General features: G+C 38.1%; 1 protein-coding gene across 1 annotated transcript in view; it reads left to right on the forward strand.

The window, feature by feature from the left end:
- tln2b (talin 2b) overlaps positions 1-23,544 on the forward strand; it is a 182,943-nt gene that overhangs the window by 49,523 nt on the left and 109,876 nt on the right. Inside the window, exon 2 of the mRNA XM_067379062.1 lies at positions 21,698-21,871. Coding sequence (XP_067235163.1) covers positions 21,736-21,871 — 136 coding nt within the window. The 5' untranslated portion in view covers positions 21,698-21,735. The remainder of the gene's footprint in view (positions 1-21,697; positions 21,872-23,544) is intronic.

Raw genomic sequence — 23,544 nt, forward strand, 5'->3', positions numbered from 1 at the left:
ATTCGCCTGTTCTTCGGAGGTCGTTTAAACAAATGAGATTTATATAAGAAAGAGGAAACAATGGAGTTTGAGACTCACTGTATGTCTTTTCCATGTACTGAACTCTTGTTATTTAACTATGCCAGGGTAAATTCAATTTTTGAGTCAAGGGCACCTTTAAGGGAAATGTCTGTGAAACTTTGTCTCGGTTGTTAAATATTTTTTATGTTCATAGAAATATTTACACATGTTAAGAAATTTACTGGAAAAAAAGCAATTGAAAGTGAGAACACATTTTATTTTGCGTGCTCATTTCCACCTTTTTTCCATGTCCAGGTGTCTATGGGAATTATTCATCTTTGCCTGTCTCAATCTGCTGTTCTATCAATGAAAACAAAAAGAGAGAGAAAACCATCTCCCCATCAAGTCCTTTCTACAGTTCCAGCCATCTTCAATGCAGCTAGCTGACAGATGGCTTTCTCCCATTGCTCTTTCAATTTTTTACAAGCAGTCTGATGTGATCAGACTCATTTCACCTCCCCACCAGACTCTCCACAGTAGCTCTCTGCAGGGAGGCTAGTGTTGAGAACACCTCAAGTGGACAGAGAAGTGTTAGTTAAGCCAAGTTTACAATACAAAAAGGACTTTTTTTGGACACTTGTGAAATATCATTCAAAGTATTACTATATTTTATCAAAATTCTCTGTCCCCGATGCTCTCAAAAGTGTAGAAAAAAAATTTAGATTTATTTAAATATAATATAATGTTACGTCATGTTACGTTACATCACGTTACATCATGTTACCTCATGTTACTTCGTTAAAACATTTTACATCATGTTACATTGTCATGTTACATTGTTACATCATGTTGCGGCATTTTACATTGTCACGTTACGTTTTGTCACGTTACGTTGTTACATCATGTTGCGGCATTTTACGTTGTCACGTTACGTTTTGTCACGTTACGTTACATTTTAACGTACGTCATGTTGCGCCATTTTACCTCATGTTACGCCACGTTATGTCATGTTACTTTGTTACGTCACGTTTTGTTATGTTACATTGTTACATCATGTTACGTCATGTTGTGCCATTTTACGTTGTTACGTCACATTACGTTATGTTACATCATGTCATGTTACATTGTTACGTTATGTTACATTGTAGTGTTGTCAAAAGTACCGACTTCGGTACCTATCGGTACTGAAATTTTAAAAACGTGACGCTTTGAGCGCTGTTGAGCGGATTCATAAACATCACTGATTGGCCATTGTGTTGACGCGCTCATCGGATATGCCTGTGATTGGCTACAATGATCAGCGCGTGGGAGCATTTGAAAGCACACGGAAGTGTTTAAATTTGAAAGCGTTTTGAAAGTGGGAGCGCGAGCGATTGAAAGCAGGGGTCTAACAGTGGACCTATCCGCGATAGACGCCTGCTTTCAAACGCTCCCGTGTGTATCTGTGTAAGCGCTTAGTGAAGAGATTTACAACATTTTTACAGCGTTGATCATTGAAGCCTATCACAGACATATTAGATGAGCCGTGAAAACAACGGCCAATCAGAGATGTTTAAGAATCCGCACAGCAGCGCTCAGAGCGTCACGTTTTTAAAATTTCGGTACTTTTGACAACACTATTACATTGTTACATCATGTTGCGCCATTTTACGTTATGTCACGTTACCATTGGTCACGTTATGTTATGTTACATTGTTACATCATGTTACGTCATGTTGCGCCATTTTACATCATTTTACATCATGTTAGGTCATGTTACTTTGTTACGTCACATCATGTTATGTTACATTGTTAAATCATGTTACGTCATGTTGCACCATTTTACGTTGTTACGTCACATTACGTTATGTTACATCATGTCATGTTACTTTTATATTATATTATATTATATTATATTATATTATATTATATTATATTATATTATATTATATTATATTATATTATATTATATTATATTATATTATATTATATTATATTATATTATATTATATTATATTATAGGATTCTATTATTTATTTTTTCCCAAATTGATTTTTTTCTATTTTCCATTTTTAATGGTTACATTACATTTTAGTTATCAAAAACATGTCTAATTAATTTAAATTAGGAAAAATACAATTTAACAACAATTTCTTAAAATGTATTTTTATTATTATTATTATTTATTATTATTATTATTATTAGTGTGCAATCTAAGTTTTTTGTTGCAGATTTAAAGCATGACAGAATGACAAGTTTCTGTTTTAGTGTCTGAGCAAAAAGTCAAAAATAGTTAGAATCGGAGATTGTGTGTGTATTTATATGTTGCGATATTGTGTGAACGAGTTGAGATGACCTTTGAGATAAAGCTTACACAACTGTGCTCTACAAGCTTCGTGTATATAGACAGGTAGGGGTGCTGTCATGGCAACAGTGGCCGTTGGGTGCAAATGTACATCCAGCAACATGTAACCGCAGTCACTTCCCACTCTCCTGGCTTTGATCAACAACACTCTCTATATTTTTCTTTCCCAGAGCCATGAAATATACAACGTCATGGTGTAGACAATACACTCAATCTCTGCCTGCCACAAGCTGTTTCTGTCCTCTCAGTCGGACTTATACGATTTAAGACTGTGGTACACACAATCTAGTTTATCTAAACCTGTCAGATCCATCGAGCCACACCATTTTTTTATGCTAACTCGCATAAACTCCTCGCTTGAGTGGCTTTACTCAATCTCAAAGCGTCCCTTTCGCTGTTCCTCATGTTTAACCACGATCATGTTTCCAAACATCTCTTGTTCTTCACTTTCAAGACCTACTCTAGTCAGTCTTGATCGCTGTCCTTGACATTACTATCAGAAGGGAATATCGACCCAGTTCTAGCTTCTCTCGCTCTCTCTCTCTCTCTCTCTCTCTCTCTCTCTCTCTCTCTCTTTCTCTCTTTCTTTCTCTCTCTTTCTGTCCATTGCCCATGTGGATGGTGGGCCAATTACATGAAGATTCTTTTTAAATGCAGTAATTTATTCAAAAATATATTAAATAAAATAAAAACAAATGTCAGTGGTACTGGTACATCTTTTCTGATATCATAATGAAGCCTGATTAAAAATTTAATTCTTTAAAAAAGTACAGTAGATTGGCATAATCTTTAATTTATTTAATAATATTTTAATATATATGATATATGATACAATTTTGATTAAAAATTATTGATTAAAAATGTAAGATATATATATATATATCAAATAGATTAACTGTGATTAATTGCATCTAACATAAAAATTTGTAAATAGTGTATATATCCCCTGTTGATATACACACACACAAACTTTTGTGTTGGATGCGATTAATCACGATTATTCGATTTGACAGACTTTTATGCTAGATGCGATTAATCGCGATTATTCTATTTGACAGCACTAATGTATTCTTAAGTGTAAGGAGTATATGTTGTTGTTACTTTTCACTTGATTACACATGATATTTTTAGATTCATTAGATCTTTTGTTGAAAATGGTATAAACGTTTCTCAAAACCAAATGAAACTAACATGAATACAAAGAATTAATTTCTAAGAATTTGGCACATGTGTTTTAAACACGATTTTGAAAAGCTTTTTGTTTTCTTTATCATGGACAGTCTTTATTTGTCACTGACCCTGGTTCCCTGGTTGGAAGATTGCAGTGTTGTGATTTACTGTCCTTGGCAAGCAGCGTGGGATTTATGTTGCACAGGGCCATTCGCGTGCGGCTCACTGCTAATGGGTTAGAGGCTAGGCTAGCTGACTCGATTTAGTCAGCTCATGTTCTGATGACATTTTATTGGCTCTTTCTTTCTAAACTGATCAGAGGCCTGTGATAAACTTGTAATATGCTGTCACCCTGTGGTGTTTTTAGTCTTCTCATGTACGATTGTTTAAACTGACCTGAGACCTGCGTTATATGTGTTACTCTGTCAAAAACACTCTTGAGGGCCATTTTAGTGGCTTTGGCACCCGTCTTGCAGTTCTGCAACCCTGTCTTTTGAAAATGCGAGATGTTCTCTTCGTCTCCTTTGAAGGTGCACAACATGTCACTGTTGTTATGAGCTGGCGAGCGGAGAGTGTTAGATTTGTCTGGAAACTGTTACGGTGAAACTAGAAATGTGACATTCTTAATGTCTTTTTTTGAACGTGTACATGCATTCTAACTAGAACAGATGAAAATGTTTAGTTCTACAGTAACTCTAAACCACCACCTATGGTTGGTTCAAAATGGCGTTCTGCCCTAATAAAAAATAAATCCCTTTTACATTTAATATGTGTAAAAAAAAAACAATTCCCATACCTCATAAATCAGAGTTGTATTCTATTCTATGGGACATCTGTCCCTTAAACCCCTAATGTTAACCAGGTGGATAAAATTACCACTTTCGAGGATGAATAATCAGTGGATTTGCCACATAATTGGCACACAGTCTTTGAGTTTCATTTGAAGGACATGGTGCCATGTAAACTAGATATCTTTGTGTAGAATATTTTTATGTCTGTAAAATAGTCCGCAAATATTTTTAAATGGTTCCAGTTTCTACACACATTTGCTCTTTTTTTCTTGAGCATTTTGAGGTATTTGAGTTTTCTTTTTGTTTCTGAGGCACTTGAGTTTCATTTGCTGATATTTTTAAGGTATTTGAGTCATTTGTATGAGGTTTTTGAGGCACTTGAGATTTGTTTGCTGAGGTTTTTGAGGTATTTGAGTTTTGTTTGCTGATGTTTTTGAGATATTTGAATTCTCTTTTTGATTTTTGTTTGAGGTTTTTGAGGTATTTGAGTTTCGTTTGCTGAGGTATTTGAAGTATTTGCTTTATCTTTTTTATGAGGTTTCTGAGGCACTTGAGATTTGTTTGCTGAGGTTTTTGAGGTATTTGAGTTCTGTTTGCTGAGGGTTTTGAGGTATTTGCTTTATCTTTTTATGAGGTTTCTGAGGCACTTGAGATTTGTTTGCTGAGGTTTTTGAGGTATTTGAGTTCTCTTTTTGATTTTTGTTTGAGGTTTTTGATGTATTTGAGTTTTGTTTGCTGAAGTTTTGAGATATATGAGTTTTGTTCGCTGAGGGTTTTGAGGTATTTGAGTTCTATTTTTGAGTTTTTTGTTTGAGGTTATATTTGAGTTATTTTTTTATGAGGATTTTTAGGTATTTGAGTTTTGTTTTCAAGGTACTTGAGTTTTGTTAGATGAGATAGTTGTTGTCAGATTTCATTGGTGATTTCAAATATGAAATTGAATCGTAAGCTTGGCGAACAGTTTTTTGGAGAATTTTATCCCTATTTAAAGAGATAAGAGCTGCACTTGCATGCTCACGAGGCATTTTAAAGATGGCTGCTGAGTGAAATGATTTGTCTTAAAGGGACTTTGGTTATACTATGTCTATACCCTTCATTACTGTCACTGCATGCTTGCTTTCCATTGACATTTGCAGTTACTTTACGGCTCTGGCATGTTTACGTTTGCGATACTGTATCTAAATGGTCAGGACTAGAGGGAGAGGAGTGAGGTAGGGAAAGAGGGGCGGAGTGTTAGTAATTGAGTCCTTTGTTTTTTGTTTTTTTTTCTTCATGAGTGAGAGTGAGAAGGAGAGAGGACAGAAATAGCTTGGAACAACAGGCTAGTGTTTCTGCCTGATTTGATTACATTCCTGGCAGTGTGTTTTTATGTTTCGCTCTTGAGGGAGCCGCTGGAAGGCTACTGGAGATCAGCAAACCTGCTACCCCTCCTCTCTCCATCTTCCAGCTGACTGACATTCCCTCCGACAGCGGCCTGACGAGAAGTCTGTGGTGTTCAGTTGTAGAAAAGCTTCCTGTGAGGTTAATTGATAATGCCAGCTGCCCGCCCCACATCACAGAATGCACTGCAGTTCTCCACCACTGAGATGGGAGGTCTGGCTGTCTCCTTCACCATGAACCCTCAGTTTGGGTGGACTTCAATATACTCAGGCATTTGAGTAATTTTGCCTCAAATTAATTAATAATGTTTCTAAAACCTTTTGATTTTAAATAATCATTTAAATGTACCCATAAATCCTTAATTATTGGCTTTTCATCCTTCAGGGTTTAATTAAATCAAATGTAACATTTAAAATAAATAAATGGGGCTGCACAATTAATAAAATAAAACTGAAATTGTGATACACTTTGTGCAATTAACTAATCAATGACTGCGATTTAATGAAGTGTATCGTCTGTTGTTTCAGAGTTTAGGATGGCACTGTTTTCATGCAAGCAGCTCATGAGGTGGGGTTTTCACTATCTCAAAGTGGCTCAGTTTACAGTAAATGCAGCAGACTTTATCTCTGCATGTGCTGCGAGTGTAACGTGCGTTTGGCAACAACAGTAATCTATTTCTATTTTTTTTATATAAGTTAAAACATTATTATTATTATTTTTGTGGTTGTTGATGATTTGATTGTCTTCCTGAAACACCAATATGAATGAAATGCGGACTGAGACACAACTAAAATGAGGGTTGAGTCCACTTTACAATCCAGGTACAAAGTGAAATGTTTATCATATCGCAGTTCAAATTGCAACATATGACAAAATAATCGCAATTTTTGGTTGTGTAGTCCTATATATAAATATTTTTGTTTTAACTAAACAACATTTTATCTGTTTATTTGCATGTCATGTGACCATTAACCGACATCAGAGAACTGTGAACTTTCTCTGTGTTGTTAAAGTAATGACATTTTAACTTAAAATCTTATGGGGTACTTCAAGTATGTCTGAATTGTTCGGGCTGACAAAAGTTTGTGAACACCTGCTTTAGATACAGTTGCCATCCAATAAGCACAAGTGATCAGATCCAATCCCCCAATTCACTTTGTATTCACATTTTACAGACAGGTCTGAGACAGGTCACCTACCACAGCGTCTGGTTGATAAAGCTCAAACTGTGCAAAAACACTTTTATTTGTCTAGTGGTGGGTGTTAATTTGCCACCCTGATATTTGTTGTTGTTGTTGATTGTAGCATACACTGTTTGTCAAGAATTAACAGCAGTTAAGTAGCCACTGAGTCAGAATGGCTTTTTGTGTACTGTTAAACCATAGAGAGCAGTTTCACTCCTGAATCCAGACTGTTAGGGAGTGAATTGTAATGGAGAGACTAGTATAGGGGAGCTGATGTTATGTTTTTTTTTTTTTTTTTTTTTTTTTGAGTTAGTAGGACTCCTACCCTGTGAGGTGTGGTTAAGAACTACAGACACTGTGGCCATGACAACCCAAGCGGGTGGGTGTATGAATATATGCAGCTGTCAGGGTGGAGATGATATGCTCCCTTCCTCTCTCACACTTATTCTCTCTGTGTCTCATTCCTGTCTCTGTAATAAGATAAGGAGGGATTCTGAATGTATTATGTATTCTTAGTCTTAATTAATCCTCTCATGGGCTCTCACTCAGTCTTCTCCCTGAGTATGTCCTTGGATCACAACCTAACACTAATTAACTGGAAGTTTTACTTTGAAGGGCAGGAAGCTGCTTTTGGCACGGATGTCACTTTACAAATGCTGTAAAGTGGACATACCGGTTGTAACATCACGAAATGGCAAAGGCCTAGCTTGTGAATATTAATTGGGTTGTGCACAAATAAATTAAAACAATCTTTTACAGTTTTGACAGATATTCTATGTGATTTATTCATTCAGGTTTAATTTCAGATTGTTTGCTCATTTCTAAGTCAAGACTGAAATGTAAACAAATTTGAAGATAATCTTTCTGAACTTGTTTGATAAAATGTCCAATTATTTATAGCTAGAGACCTGAATACTTGGGTACCAACATTTAAAGGTATGACGTGTGACGTGAATTTCGTCATCAGAAGAGTACACACGTAGTGTAAGCGTACCTCCAGTTTTTTTTTTATTTTGTATGCACAGGTCACACATGCACTTTGTTGTTGCTTTTTGCAGTAATTAGTTTATCCACAAGGTGGCAACCGTACCCTTGGGGCATCGATTCACAAGGTAGTCAAAGAAAAACTGCATAAACAGAACAGACAGGAACGCATGCAAGCTACAGCAACAATGGAGGCCTACATAGACGAGACTGTGCAAAGAGGTTAGAAAGTACCCTCATTTGTACAAAGATTTTTACATGGGTTGCAACTCATGGCGAGAGATCGCTCAAAACTGCGCATGCATCGAATGCATGTGTATGCGTACAAGTCGAATGAAGTATACTTTAAGGCTGTGTGTTTGATTGTGTACACTAGCATACATGTAAAAAAACGAAGAATACCCAGAGCTTTAAATGTCATTCTAAACGTGCCCACAAAAGAAGATATTTTGAAAAAGTGAAGAAGATATAGTGAAAGTTGATTGTGTCCAATGTTGTTTTGGATGTCACAGATTTGGTACAACATGGTATGGACAAAAACACTTCTTTTGTGTTCCAAAGAAGTCGTCGTCATACAGGTTTGGAATGACATGAGTAAATGAACACCATTTTTATTTTTGAATGAACATCTCTTAATGTAAGAACAATCGGACTGTGTGCTTCTAGTGCACTCTAACTCACGGATTAAATCATCTGCAAAATTATAAACTAGTAGATGGTGTGTGAGTGCGCTTCTGTTTGTGATGCTTATGAGTCGTGAGCATCTGTATTTGGGTGTTGTTTTCCAACCCCGCCTGACTGTTTGATACTCTGCCCCCGTGCTTGTTAGGAAAATCATGTCTCTGTAGACTTTCAACTTGATCACAAGGAATCAATGTAAATCAGACTAAATAACACAGGAACCTCTGAAGATGAGAACAGCTCTGGAAATTGTTGAAAACACATTACATTGTTAACACACTGATTAGTTTGTGAGATCCAGTGAGTTTGAAAGAGGCCAAATTGACATATGGTTGAGGGGGAATTTCGGTGGGGATTGGAAAATGAGAGAGAAAGAGAGAGAGAGAGAGAGAGAGAGAGATGATGGTGCTTGTTCTACATTGTTGGGGTATTTTTAGTGTCTGAAGAGCCTCTTTTTTGCTTTTTCCCAGAGACAAGGATTCATCATTTCTGTCAGCTTGCATAGGACCAGATTAGCACTTATATAGATGAATAAAAACTGAACCGGCACAACTGAGAGAGGTTCTTTATAACAGCAATGCCATTAACACTCTCTAATTATCTTTTCCTCTTTTTTCTCTCTCACTCTTGCTTTCTATGATCTTCAGCTTTAATTAGTACTTTTAGCAACAGCACTGTAAACTATTAGTATGCCTTACTCTGGAAATGGCAGTTTATAATACAATAGTGAGGCTGACTAGCTATCTAGACCTTTTTTCTTTTTTACGTATCTAGATTTTTAAAATATATTTTTAGATATTTATAGCAGTGGTGATCCAGTTAGCATGCTCTTAGAAAAGTGCTGTTGCTACAACCAGATGCATTTAGAGAGACAAACATAGTGGCTTATAACCTCTTTATGAACTTAAGAATGTCTTTTATGCAAATGACTCCGACATCCAATTGGGAAATTCATCCAATTAGGGTCAGGTCAACCTGAGACCACCAAAATTATATGGGGCTTCCAGTTAAGACCAGTAGTTCTGTAGTTTAAGCATGTTTTGCACATCCCTGGCTACTACAACTACTACATTAAATTGCTCTAATTGTTGGTCCAAGCTGGTTTGGATTATTGACTTCAAGTCAGTGGTGCAAAGACCTGGTAGACCATCTTCCCTGCATTTCCATTCTGGTCTTGGCGCTTTTTGTGCTGATAGGTGTTACCAGCTTAGCTGTGATGCTGTCTAGTTGGGTTGGAATGACACGTTGACGTAATCAATTACATTGATTCAGCACTGTTTATGTTCTTCTGACGCTTCACATAGTTGTGTTCATTCAGCTTTTTGTTTTTTATGAGCTTGACATCCCCTTTCTATAACCAAACTGACACCTGCACAACCCGCGCAGAATTAACAGAACCACACTGGACAAATAGTTGTCTGCCACATCATATAATGTGAGAGCCACTGTCAACTGTATAATCATGACATGTTTAGTTTACTCATAGAAATAGAGAAATTGTTTGCGTTCATTCACAGATCAACCAAAGCTGCAGTGGGTGCGAGCTGCGCCCTTTATGGTGAAGCTTGTTCACCAAGGAAGTCTTGCTGATTAAACTAGCTAAGAAAACCTCATGGTTATACCAGCACACCAGGATTCAACTCCTAATTTTTCATCAAAGTAGGACAACCTATTAAGGGCACCTTGAGCAGACTAAAATGGCTAAAATGGTGGGAACACTTTCACTCAGCTACCATGTTTATTGATCACCTCACACTGGTATGACCTAGTATTTCCAGCCAGGTTGTAAAGTGATCTGAGACAATTTGCTGATAGGCGACACAACATTGAATCTCATCTTGTGTCCACTTCACGCGCTTCGTCTGCAGTATTCTTTGATTCTCCTCCGGCAAGACCGCCAACCTCTCCTAAAATACAATCGACCCAATTACAGCACAATGGTGTCTGCAATTTTATCACAAGACCAAAAAATCCGCTCAGGGTCCCGGTGCACTCTGATGTAACTAAGAAGCCAATGTCTTGAACAGATTTAACAATTATCTTTGTCTCCGGGTCAACGTACCATTGTCATTTGCATTCAGAACTAGAGCAGGGATTTTCCACACTATCTACTCAGCCGAATGTCCTTTCCATACAAATTGCAGGCTTCAAAACCAAATAAATGTGTTCATTTGCTCAAAAAGCCTGGCTGAATGATCAAACAATCAGTTGCATCATGTTTGGGATCATCAGGCTTTGTCGCTCTGTCCTGGTTTAGCTGGAGCGTGTATTAATTTGGTACATCTGTAGAAGTCCTTAAGGACTTGTCTATGTCCCTCCCTGTCCCATGGTGTCTCAGTGCTGTAGCCAGATATGCCAAAATATCTCAAAATTACCTGACTAACCTTCTTCTTCTACTACTGAAAGACTACCAGGTAACCAGGTAAAAAGTTTGTCTGTTTATCGATGGTGAAGTTGGTTATTTTTTTTTTGTGTTGAAAAGATTAAGGATAGGGTTAATGTTATGTAGCCAAGTTGGACATGGACTCAATCAACCCTATCCCACACTGTACCTAACCTCAATATCAACCTACCATTGCCCTCTGATTTTAGGTGTAGGTTGGATGGAAATTATAGGTTGATAATTGAATGTGGATTGCTAGTCATTGTGAGGAAAAAAGGGTGTGAAGATGCTTTATTGCACTGTTGCAGTGAAGACCCAAGCTAGACTACCACACTTAATTCAAAATTAATGCAGTTTGTAAATCCGTTTACGACACAATGTGAATGAATTTGTTCTTGGTGTAAATTAAGAAATGCAAAAATTGTGGTTTCTATGGTAATGAAGCTCAGGCTTTACATTCGAGATGGTTCTTGATGCCCTTCTGCCCTTCCCAGAGTAATGTCAATTGATGAACCTTATCCAAATGGCATTAGAGATTGTTTGGACAGTTGTCCATAGCTGTAAAAACTTTTGGGGTGATGCTGTTATTTTAAATCAGGTTGAGTGGGATTCATATTGAGGCAGTCTGTAATTTCTTACAGCATGTTGTTCCTGGACCAGCAATGTCCTACTTGGGTAATCCACGTTAAGCATGATACTTGTGAAGATACCCATTCATAAGTCATTCTACTCATTGTTGTATAAGGATGATAAAATCATAACCCAATTTTTTGCTAATTAAAATCGTTTTTTTGCTTTATAGATTATGAACAGGAATCCCATACAGATGCCTTGATACTATCGATCCACAAAAGAAGCTCTTTGTTTTCCAGTCTCTGCAAGGCAGAGTATTGTATGCATATGGTACATCCTGTCTCATATTTCTGCTCTAATCACAATGCACTTAAATTTCATGCTTAATGCATACAAGACATGCACGCATAAGATAAATAGTACTCCCTTCTGTTCCTGCAGCTACCCACAATACAGGAATTGCAATGAAGCAATGGCAATGATTCTGGGGTACAGGATAAATCAGACAAGGCTCTTTATGGCTCTTGTATTTATGAAGGCTGATTAATGTGTTTATGGAGAGTCAAGCTGTTTTTAAAGTCATCTGATTTATGGTTTTTCAATTACTCCCAGTCTGATGACTCTGAGATTGTTAATATGGATGTCATCATTTTCAGTTTGGGGTTGTGGATGGTTGTGGATCTAAACACACTAACTGTTAACATCAGTAATCGCTTACCATAAGAATGGTAAACAGCTGTAGTGTCCAATGAGAACAATGTTTTTTGTGTGGTGGTCAGATGTGGTTGCAACAGTTTTGAGTGGTTGCCAGGGACATTGCTTTGCAGTTAGATGGTTGCTAGGGTGTTCTGGATGGATACTAACCTGTTGTGGTATTCTTTAAGGCATTGCTATGTGGTTACTGAAGTGTTTCAACAGTCCATGAAGTATATGAAGTATACTTTGCAAGGCTGTGCGGTCGACTGTGTGCATACACTTGTGAAGGTGTAAAAAAAATGAAGTATACTTTGGGCTTAAGGAGTTGTTACAATACGGGGCTGCTAGGGGGTTACTAAAGTGTTATGGGTGGTTGCTAGGGTGTTTTTAGGCAGTCGCTAAGATGTGATTGGTGGTTTCAAGGCAGTTTACTAGGTTGTTTTGGAGGGTTTCTAGGGCCCTTGCTAAGCAGTTGTGAGGGTATTCTGGGTGGTGGTTACTGTGTTGCTAGGCATTTGCTTGAATGTTGTGGGTGGTGTTACTAGGCGATTGTTAGGTTGTTGCTAGGGTGTTCTGGGTGGTTGCTTACTAAATAACCCACCACCTAGTTTTCTATGAAATTACAGTATCTAACATGTTAAAACATGATTGCTGGTGTCTGGTGTGAGTTTAAGTATAGCTTCTACGAGTACCAAATTTCTTCCCATCATTTTCTTATTTCTTTCCAATCACTGTCAATAAAAGTGGGGGGAAAGGCTATAACATGAACCAAATCACAAGCATGTACTGATATGGCTGGATCGAAAAAGGTGAGCACGTACTGTACATGAGTGATCCAAGACAGCAGAGGAAAAAATAAGTGAAGGAGATGTGCAGGATATTACAGGGATACAGTCCAATAATGAGCCGCTTTGGTTCGGTTTCTTCAGATGATCCCAGTGATCTGATTGTTACGCAGTGAGATGCTGAATGGGGTTTGTGGAGATTCAAGGTAGGCTAGGTGTGATAGACGGTGTTACGGGTGTTACACAGTGTTCAGCCGCACACTGATTACATCACTTTCCCACCGCGGCACAACATCAGGGTGAGTTAATGGATTAACTTTCCATTTAATCACTGGGTATTTATTTGCATACTTAATGAATGCCTCATTCTGAGCTCATGTCCACTTTCACAATCTAATGAGTCTTTCAGTCAGAAATTTGCATGTGATCTCTTGAAAGTCATCAGTTAAAGAGCAGCTTTATGTCAAGTGCATACCAGAGCAGCTAGGTAAAGCGGATGATCACCGTGATACGGGGTTCTTGTGTTTGTGTGTGTTTGAGAGGGAGCGTGCAGTAGATCGCCCTCATGTCTCTCCATATCTCGATCTCCCTCAAAATATCCTGTTCGTCTTTCCAGACTAAAGTTCGCTCAGACCAAACCTAAATGGATTGAGTGTTTTCATTCGACAAAAATATGATATAGAAGAACAAGACCTATGATCATCCCTCCATTTATTCAACCTTCATTAATATTACCTTTGATATTGCCCTTCCTTTGTTGCGGTGCCAATGTTTATAATAAAAGTAAGCCTCACAAAGATAGGCCTTGTTTAATGCAACCATCCCGGTCTCTCATTGCTAGCAGCTGGCCGGTGATGTTTACAAATCACAGCTGGAGGTTCTTGGGTCCATCTTCCAAAGCGTTCAGAATTCTTGCTCCGGTTCCGAGTGCAAACGCTTCCAGATTGTTTCTCTATGGGGCCTGACTCTCATACCAACCAGGGCATGAGAAAATGGTTTGGGAGTGCACATAGACACACATTCGCACACAGTGTGGTCATTACCGTCAGAGAAGTTTGTGACTCACTGCTTTGCTTTTAGATGTTCAGAGAGGGAGGGTTATTTGGACATCTGGCAGTACTGCCATTAAACACATTAAGGAAGTTCTTAACAATTAAAAAAACATTACGTCTGTAGTACTAACTGTCAGTCATGTGTGTAAACAGAATGCTCGTCATAGCAACACATATCGAATGGTTTAGACTTAACAGAAGATAAATTTGTACGTGCTGACATCACCAAACAGTTCTAGATGAACCGTAGCCTTAGACGTCATATGCCCGGACTGGCCATGGACTAGTCATTCACTTTGATGTATATTGTACACAAAAATGGCAAGAGCTGATTGATTTTGCCAGACACAACCTTGGTTTTAGCAATTCCAAATCTGATTAGCTGTGTCCCAATTCTGAGGCTGCATTCTTAGGCTGAATGCATCACAGCAGCGCGACGAAGGTTGTCCCAATTCGAAGGCTCCTTTTAATGCGGCCTACAAATGCATCCTTCGTTTCCAGTGTCATGATGGATAGAACAAGTGGATCCTACGCAGCCTAGCCTATCCCAAGATTCATTGTGCTTCGGTGATGACTGGATTCTTTTGAGAGTAAATGCCAGATCACAAACACCTTGTTTTGTTTTGAGACAGCTGAATGTAATATAACTTATTTTAATGCTCGTTTTGTCTTATTTTAAGTCATTTTAAGTCATCTTGAGGCCCCCTTGGAAGTTCTTAAGATTAAAATGTGTATATCTTACTGTAAACTAACAATATAAACAATACCTTTTTAAAAAACAGTATTAATTGTTCAAAATTTTAAGTTATACACACATTTTAATGTAAATAAATGTATGGTACTGTAAACTCGGTCTGCACGAAAATGGTTAAATTGATAATAATGATTATTTTGCTTAAATTATAATGAAAATCACAATTTATATATATATATATATGTATATATAGTACATACATTTTTTGTTAGAAGATGTGTGGCACTCACTAAAACTCGTTTTTATATAGTTTTTTCTTTAACGCATTTAGCATATGATGGACATATTTTGTTGAATGATATGGGCAGTCATGGTGAAAACAAGCTGCAGTGTAAACTAAACCATTGTGTTAGCGTCTCGCACATGACAATGCATTTGTACTTAGTGATCAGGGTAAAAGAAGTTTAACTTTTTAAAAACGCATCTATAGGTCTGAGTTTTGTGTTTTCAACCAAAAAAGCATGTTCCATGTGAATGTTTTGCCACAACGATAGTTTGACATTCTTACAAATTACCTGGCTCTATGATACATCATCTCTCCTGTATCCAAAAAGATTCCCAAACCACAGATGTTAATTTTTTTTGCCAAGTCCTTATCCTGCCCTGAATTCACCTTTCCTGTTTCTGTGTTGTCTTCTATGTCTCAATGATAAACCCGCTCTGTTCTGTTCTCACGCTAGATTTAGGCATCCTGCATTCAGATTGTGCACTGAGGTGGCTAGTGGAAAAATCGGGCTTTCTGCGGTTTGGAAATCGGCACATCACGATTATATTACGATTTCGATTAATTGCACAGCCCTAACTCAGAGTACACTCCCCTTCCAATCACACACTCTTTAATGAATTCAGGACTAGTGGCCTCTGGGGCTCTGCTCTTTGCTTTTGTTATTACTGCAAATCACTACACCACAATCCCTTCCAGATGGCCCCATCTTCTCCCTTGGCCCAATTGAATTGCCAGTTTTTACGACTGCACCCCAAAGCATGTTTTTGTGCATCTTTTTGTCTACATCCGGAAACTTCTTGCTTTTTTTTTTTTTTTTTTTTTTGTAAAATACAACAGCATAACTTAATATGACCACTGTTGTGGAGAGTCTCTGGCTTTGTTTAGAGAGTATGCCCTCGAGAGGCACTTTAAAGTCCAACGTTAAAAGCAGATGATGCTCAGAAAACCATCATGTCAGATTTCATGTCTGTTGCTGAGGCGGGACTGGCTAATTAGCTGATCTTGTTGAACTTTCTGCTAGGGTCACAGACAAAATATGTTTTCAAAAATCAGAAGTTAGGACTGCAAAATTAATTTAAACATATTCTAAGTATATTTACCAAATTATTTTTGGTTTTATTTTGGTGTATTTTATTTAATTTTAATAAAGTTTATTTAATTTTAGCTTCATTTATTTGATCTTTTTTGTTGTTGTGTTGTTTTTGTTTTGTCTTTGGTTACAATGCTTAACCAAAAACAATCAGATTTGTCCACAGGGAGCTTAAATCTAATGACAGATCAGTGTCAATTCACTAAGGCAAGAAAACTAGAATAGAAAAGATAAAATCAAAATTAACATCAAATTATCAGCAAATATGCTTTGTCATCTTGCAGTCCTAGTAAAAGTTGCATCAAAACTAGAGATTTCCAAATGAAGGATTTGGATAGAACTAAAGTAACATTAAAGTTATATAAACAGCTGCTTACCTCACCCCTTTTACAGCTCCTCTGGCAAACCTCCACCACCCCAATTCCACCTTTAGTCTCTATAATTAAATCAATCCCGGGGGTGGTGTTTAAGGAAAGAGTTTGGGTTACTTTTACTTCTCCAATGCACACAGCAAATCAGATCTCTTTGCCGTTTATCATTCTTAAAGTTCTGAACATCTACACTTCTTGTTAGACCTAGATTTTTTTTTAGAATCTGTGTCTGCAGAATTGAAGTAATGAATTTCTTCTGATAGGGCACTCATGCCATATCTGCAGTCCAATATCATGTGATGTGATGTGGGGATGGTCCACTAAGTAATCACTTAGAACACACCCTAGAAACCAACTAGCAATAGCTTAAGCTGGAATATACTACACAACTTTTGCTCAGTTTTTTTTGCCCTGATTTGCAGTCTGGATAACTCAACAATAGTTGCCAAAAGTCTGCATAATTCTGCAGATTTTTGGACTGTCGGAGTTGACAGATCTGGGTGGGATATATTAGGCGTACGGATTTGAGAGAGTTGGACAAGGGCCAAATTGTGATGGGTGTTCCTGGTCTGCAGTGGTCACTATCTATCAAAAGTTGTCCAAGGAAGGAACAGTTGTGAACCAGTGACAGGGTCACGGCCAAGGCTCATTGATGCACTTGGGGAGTGAAGGTTGGCCCGTGTCCTGGTCCGTTCCATCAGAAGAGCTACTATAGCTCAAATTGCTTAACAAGTTAATTCTGGATCTGATAGAAAGGTGTCAGAATACACAGTGCATCGCAGTTTGTTGCATATGGGGCTGCATAGCCGCAGACCAGTCAGGGTGCCCATGCTGACCCCTGTCCACCGCCGAAAGCGCCAACAAGTGGGCATGTGAGCATCAGAACTGGACTACAGAGCAATGGAAGAAGGTGGCCTGGTTTGATGTATCATATTTTCTTTTACATCACGTGGATGGCCGGGTGCGTATGCGTCGCTTACCTGGGGAACACATGACACCAGGATGCACTATGGGGAAAAGGCAGTGTTCTGCTTGAAAACCTTGAGTCCTTGAATTCCATGTGGATGTTGCTTTGACATGTACCACCTGCCTAAGCATTGTTGCAGACCATGTACACCCTTTCATGGAAATGTTATTCCCTGGTGGCTGTGGCCTCTCTCAGCAGGATAACGCACCCTGCCACAAAGCAAAAATGGTCCAGGAGTGGTTTGAGGAGCATGAGTTTGAGGTGTTTACTTGGCCTCCAAACTCCCCAGATCTCAATCCAATCGAGCATCTGTGAGATGTGCTGAACAAACAAGTCCGATCCATGGAGGTCCCATCTCACAACTTACAGGACTCAAAGTGTCTGCTGCTAACATCTTGGTGCCGGATACCACAGCACACCTTCAGGGGTCTAACGGAGTCCATGCCTCGACAGGTCAGGGCTTTTTTGGCAGCAAAAGTAGGACCAACACAATAATAGGAAGGTGGTCATAATGTTATGGCTGATCGTGTATATATTGTAGTCTATGACACACCTATCTACGTGTTGCCATAAAATATAATACAAAAGTAAATTAACAGAACATGCCCAACAGTGGCCTCAATATTTGACTCATCAGATAAAACACATGACTGGCCTCTAATCGGCCTTGTAATCTGTAGAGTCCATACTGCCTTTGTCTACCCACCCAAGACCGCATCCTCAGTCGCTTAGTGTATGATGACCAGTTTTTCTCTGTACCCATTGTGTATGATGCCAAGTGTTTTAAAATTTGTTCAGATTTTAAAAGTCTTGCAGTGTATTTCAGCCATTAGTAATAGCAACCACATAGCAATGTGGCGGTGAGCTTTGAAAAGCAGAGTACTATTGACATTTGGCTTAAAATTAGCACATTTTACCTTATTTAAATCCATTCCCCAAATTTTCCATCACAATCATTCAAAAGTGTGAAAAAGTGCAGATTTGTGGTGATTCCTGCTTTCCCAGTGTCCCCCAGGAGTCAATTATTAGTGCATGTAGAGAGTCACATGCTGTTTAGGGGTTGAGCAGTGTGAGAGTGGAATGCTTTGAGCCTGGCTGGAGGTTCGGGAAGAAATTAGAGGTATTTTACAGCGTCTGTCACGCAGGGCCAGAAGGAGAAATGGGAGTGCTCAGTGCGGAGCTTCTGGGAGGTTGTAGATGAGAGATTAAGGGGGCAGGTGGTACCTTGCTTTGCTTCCCCTCTCACAGTCTTTCTTTTTCTCCATCTCTCTGACTCAGAGTCATAAATGAGCCATAGTTGCCGTCATTTGCATTATGCACACCATTATATCAGCAAAGTCAGACAATTGTTTGTACAGTTCAGCTGGTTTTTGTTTGTTTTTTACAAAATTCATGAAGTTTTTGGGGAGTCACACCGAATGACATTTTTCATCCTGAACTAACCTTGTGTTTTCACAAAAAGGTCAAATGATATGATATTTTACAAGACTTTTACAAGACCTCACTAAAGCTAATTATTACTCACATGCGGCATTTGGCAAGTGTTAATTTGGTTCTCAAGTGTAAATGTGTGTGTCGTCTCTGGGACTTCTCATCAAAACGTCTGCATGTCCCCTGTGTGCCCTACTAAGAATGAAAGGACTATACAGAGCTATTCTCCTTATTATTGTGTGTGTGTGTGTGTGTGTGGGTGTGTGTGTGTGTGGGTGTGTAGGCTTGGTGACTGAGTGAGAAGGCTGTGTGGAGCTCGTTCACAAGTCCATTATCAAAAAATGATCCTCTCTGTCTTCTGTTGAAGTATGATTGGCCCTCGTGAGATACTATCAGACAGACACATCTCACTTCATACTCTACTCTCAATTGCGTCAAATGGACTGTCTGTTTGAGATACCTGGCTGTTCAGAATTGTTGCTTTGATGGTCAAGTCAAGTCACTTTTATTTATATAGCGATTTTACAATGTAGATTGTGTCAAAGCAGCTTTACATTGATAACTGGTACATTATTTTGGCTGCACAGCAGCTCTTAAAGAATAGTGTCAATGCAGGCAGATTAAAGCACTGTTGATTTTCAAGTCAAAGTCAAGTCAAATGTCAAGTGTCCCCAACTAAGCAAGCCAAAGGCAACAGCGGCAAGGAACCCAAACCTCCAACAGGTGACATCAGGTGGCAAACAAGTGGCAAATAGGTGTTAAAATGGAGAAAAAAAAACAGGCATGGTCAGGGAGCCAGTTCTCCTCTGGCGAACAGTGCTTTGTTACGATTCAGGTTGCTATCATAAATCCGATAGGATCGCAACATTCAAAGTATTTATATCCGTTCCATTCAGTTGAGGATCGTATTCATCACGCCGATATGGACGGTTGTTGAGAAACTGTGCCACTGGTTGTCGTGTGGATGAGGCCTTCACGATGAATGATCTAGTTGACTCAATCTCTGCTGATACTTCAGGCTGTGTTGTGGTCGTGTCAAGGCACAGGTCCTTGGTCTCACCTGGATACGGCCCGGATCTGGTTGACTACGGTAAACCTCGGGATAAACAGAAAGACTAATATTAGCATAGATGGTCTTTTTAGTATTTACTTAACATTTACAGTGTCAACCCAGGTTTGCAATCCAGTTTTATTTGATTCTGTCATAATTTTTGATCTTGCTTGTGAGTCTGATCTTTATGATAAACCTGATCTCTTTTGCAAGTCACATCTCTGGAATGAATCTGATCTCAGTTACATATCTGACCTCTGCTCTGAATCTGGTTTCTCATCTGAGACTGATCTGTTACGAGTCAAATTTCTAGTATGAATCTGATTTCTATTGCAGGTCTGATCTCTGGTGAGATCTCTTATACAAATCTGATATCAGTGACGCGTCAAATCTCTTATATGATTCTGATCTCTGTTACAAATCAAACCTGTGGTATAAATCTGATCATAGTTACTCATAAGTCATATCACTGCTCTGAATCTGATCTCTTACAGATCTGATATTTGCTAAGAGTCTGATCTGTTACAAGTTAAATCTCTGGTATGAATCTGATCTCTATTGCAAGTCAAAACTCTTATACAAATCTTAAGTCAGTTATGAGTCAAATCTCTAATACTATTCTGATCTCAGTTACAAGTCTGATCTCTGTTACAAATCATATCTGGTATAAAGTCAGATCTCTGCTTTGAATCTGATCTCTTGCAGATCTGATACAAGTCAAATCTCTAGTATGATTCTGACCTCTATTGCGATTCTGATCTCTGTTATGAATCAAACCTCTGGTACCACTGGTATAATCTGATCAGTTAAGAAAGTCAAATCTCTGGTACGAATCTGATCTCCAATATGAATATACTCTCTGGAATGAATCTGATCTCAGTTACAAGTCATATCATCTTTGAATTTGATCTCTTTCAGATTGAATATCTGCTCTGAGTGTGATCTGTTACAAGTGATCTGTTACAAGACTGATCTCTGGTATGAGTCAAATCTCTTATACAAATCTGATCTCAGTTGCGAGTCAAATCTCTAATACGATTTTGATCTCAGTTACGAATCAAATCTCTGGTATAAATCTCATGTCCGCTACAAGTCAGACCTCAGCTCTGAATTTGATCTCTGTTGCAGATGTGATCTCTGCTCTGAGTCTGATCTCGTATGAGTCAAATCTCTGGTATGAATCTGATCTCGTTTATGAGTCAGCACATTTCATTTTTTGCTCTGAGCCTGATGTTGGTTACGAGTCTGATCTTGTGACTTGTTGATGTCTTTGAACTGTACTATAGGAGCAAATCAACCGTACTACCATAATTCACAAATGTTCTGCTTGGTCTCAGTCTCTCTGTAACCACTTTTCCTGCTTTTTAAAACTTGAAGGTTTCTCTCTTGAGCAAAGATTACATTTCATAGATGTGATATTTGGTAGAGGTTGAGTGAGCTTAGGCTAAACACCCAGTTGGCAGTAGAATATTTTCCTCTGCTCAGTATTTAAAGGGCAGTGCTGTTCTACTAATCTAATAACTACATTACAGACGTCTCTTGACAGTAAGGAGCTCATATTGTAAGCCTACACAAAGCTCTGATCTCTCTCTCTTATCTTCAGTGGCAGGCATATTTCATTAATCAGTGCTAGAGTTGAAACTGAATTGCAAATCTCTGCATTCACATTTACTTCTGTTCCAGTTAATCCAGATAAAAGCATGTTTTGATGTAGTTGTGTGGACCTCAAAGAATGGATGGGTGCTGGTAGTTTCAGAAAAATTTAAAGATTTTTTTCTTTACAGGTGTGCTAGTGGGCGCTCCCATTCGAGCAGCAGTCACGATGGTGGCCCTGTCGCTGAAGATTTGCGTGCGACAGTGCAATGTGGTCAAGACAATGCAGTTTGAGCCCTCAACTCCGGTTTACGATGCCTGCCGGATTATCAGAGAGAGAGTTCCAGAGGCCCAAAGTGGACAAGGTAAGATTTACAAAACATTCCTCCATGTTTCCCGCCATTTTTATACTCTTGCACAAGAAATACAACCCCCTTCTTTGAAGTCAACATTAAACAACATTTGCAACGCTGTGGCTCTGTGATGCTATCAAAACATCTTTTTGTTTGTTTGAGCATCAAAACCAGCCAGACACAACAGCACAACTAGTGGTGGGAGTTTGGGGATGAGACTATCTTTTTTTTTTTTTTGACCAATGGCAGATGGGAAGAGCATTCAGGAAAATTTTCAGAAGTTTTGTCTGGTGACAGTAGCTGTTCAAATTGACTAGAGATGCACAGGTCAACTGGCCATATATTGGAACCAATTTATTTTGGCCGATCTCTAGGGCTGGGTATTGACACAATTTTCACGATTCGATTTGATTACTATTCACATGCTTTCAATTCAATTCGATTATGATTTTGATTATTTTGGATATAGTATATCAGATACAGTCAATTTTCTAGAGGAAAAAAAATCGCTTAACTAATGCTGTAAACTACATATGGGAGTCAGTTGGTACTACTATAATAATATTGAAGGTTAAATTTATATACAAACACTTAAATTACACTCAATGATGTTTTTATTATAAATAAAGTTTTGAATTACATAATCATATTTCTACTCCAATTAGTTTTTTTTACATATAAACATTTAAATCGCAGCTGTTATAACTTATTTATTTAAACATGCATTAAATATTGAAGAACATTAAAAATGATAATGAATATGTAACAGTGCATAGCTATATTTATCAGAATGCTGCTTTCTAGAGTTCACTTTTCTAGCTGACTAATGAGTTTATGATCACTGAATATGTTTTTCTGAGGTAAATGTGACGTTATATGACATTGTTTACAAGCTGTTTTATTGACGTCTTTCTGAGGTTGAAACACTGATTGAGCTATTACACGAGACATGATACGGATTTCGGTTGTACTGTATATTTTAACATACCTTCAGATGTTTAGTCATGTTTATTTTGCGCTGTAACTGGTATTAAAGCGAAGGTGAAGATGTTCACGTGCGCTCCGTGCTTCCGCTTCTCTTTAACTGAGGCGCTAAAGCGATCTGTCACGCCACATTAAACAGCGTATTTATTTTTTGAATCTGATAATAAGATGGACGTCCTTTGAAATCTGAGACTTTGCTTCATATCAAAAGTAACAAAGCACAAAGATTATTGTGATTTATTGTATGGGAGGCGCTACATATTCTACTCATTCATCAACTGAAAACAGACTAGACTAATCCATTTTTGGGATCTAAGAATAGATATCGGTTCGTAAAAATGAGAATTGATTAAAATAGAGAAATCAATATTTTTTTACCCAGCCCTACCAATCTCTATTCCGTACTTGCGATGACATTTTCTTTTCCTCTTACCTCCATATAATGCATATTAAAGCAGTGTTTATAAGCACAGCGCTGCTTTTTGTACAGCTCTAACTAAGGAAACGAAATCACTGCTGTTCCATAAGTGCCACCTACTGTCAGAGAGTGAATTTGCATTTTTATTCGGTCCTTCTGCTGTTTTTGTTTTGTGCAGGTATGTCTTATGTAGCTTAATTTTGGAAAGCTGAAGTTAGACCATTCTGTTTTTACTTTTGGTTGAAATTATACAATCTAATTTAAATAAAAACGTGTGCAGCAT

This window comes from Chanodichthys erythropterus, chromosome 24, assembly GCF_024489055.1.
Source record: "Chanodichthys erythropterus isolate Z2021 chromosome 24, ASM2448905v1, whole genome shotgun sequence".
In the NCBI taxonomy this organism is placed as follows: Eukaryota; Metazoa; Chordata; class Actinopteri; order Cypriniformes; family Xenocyprididae; genus Chanodichthys; species Chanodichthys erythropterus.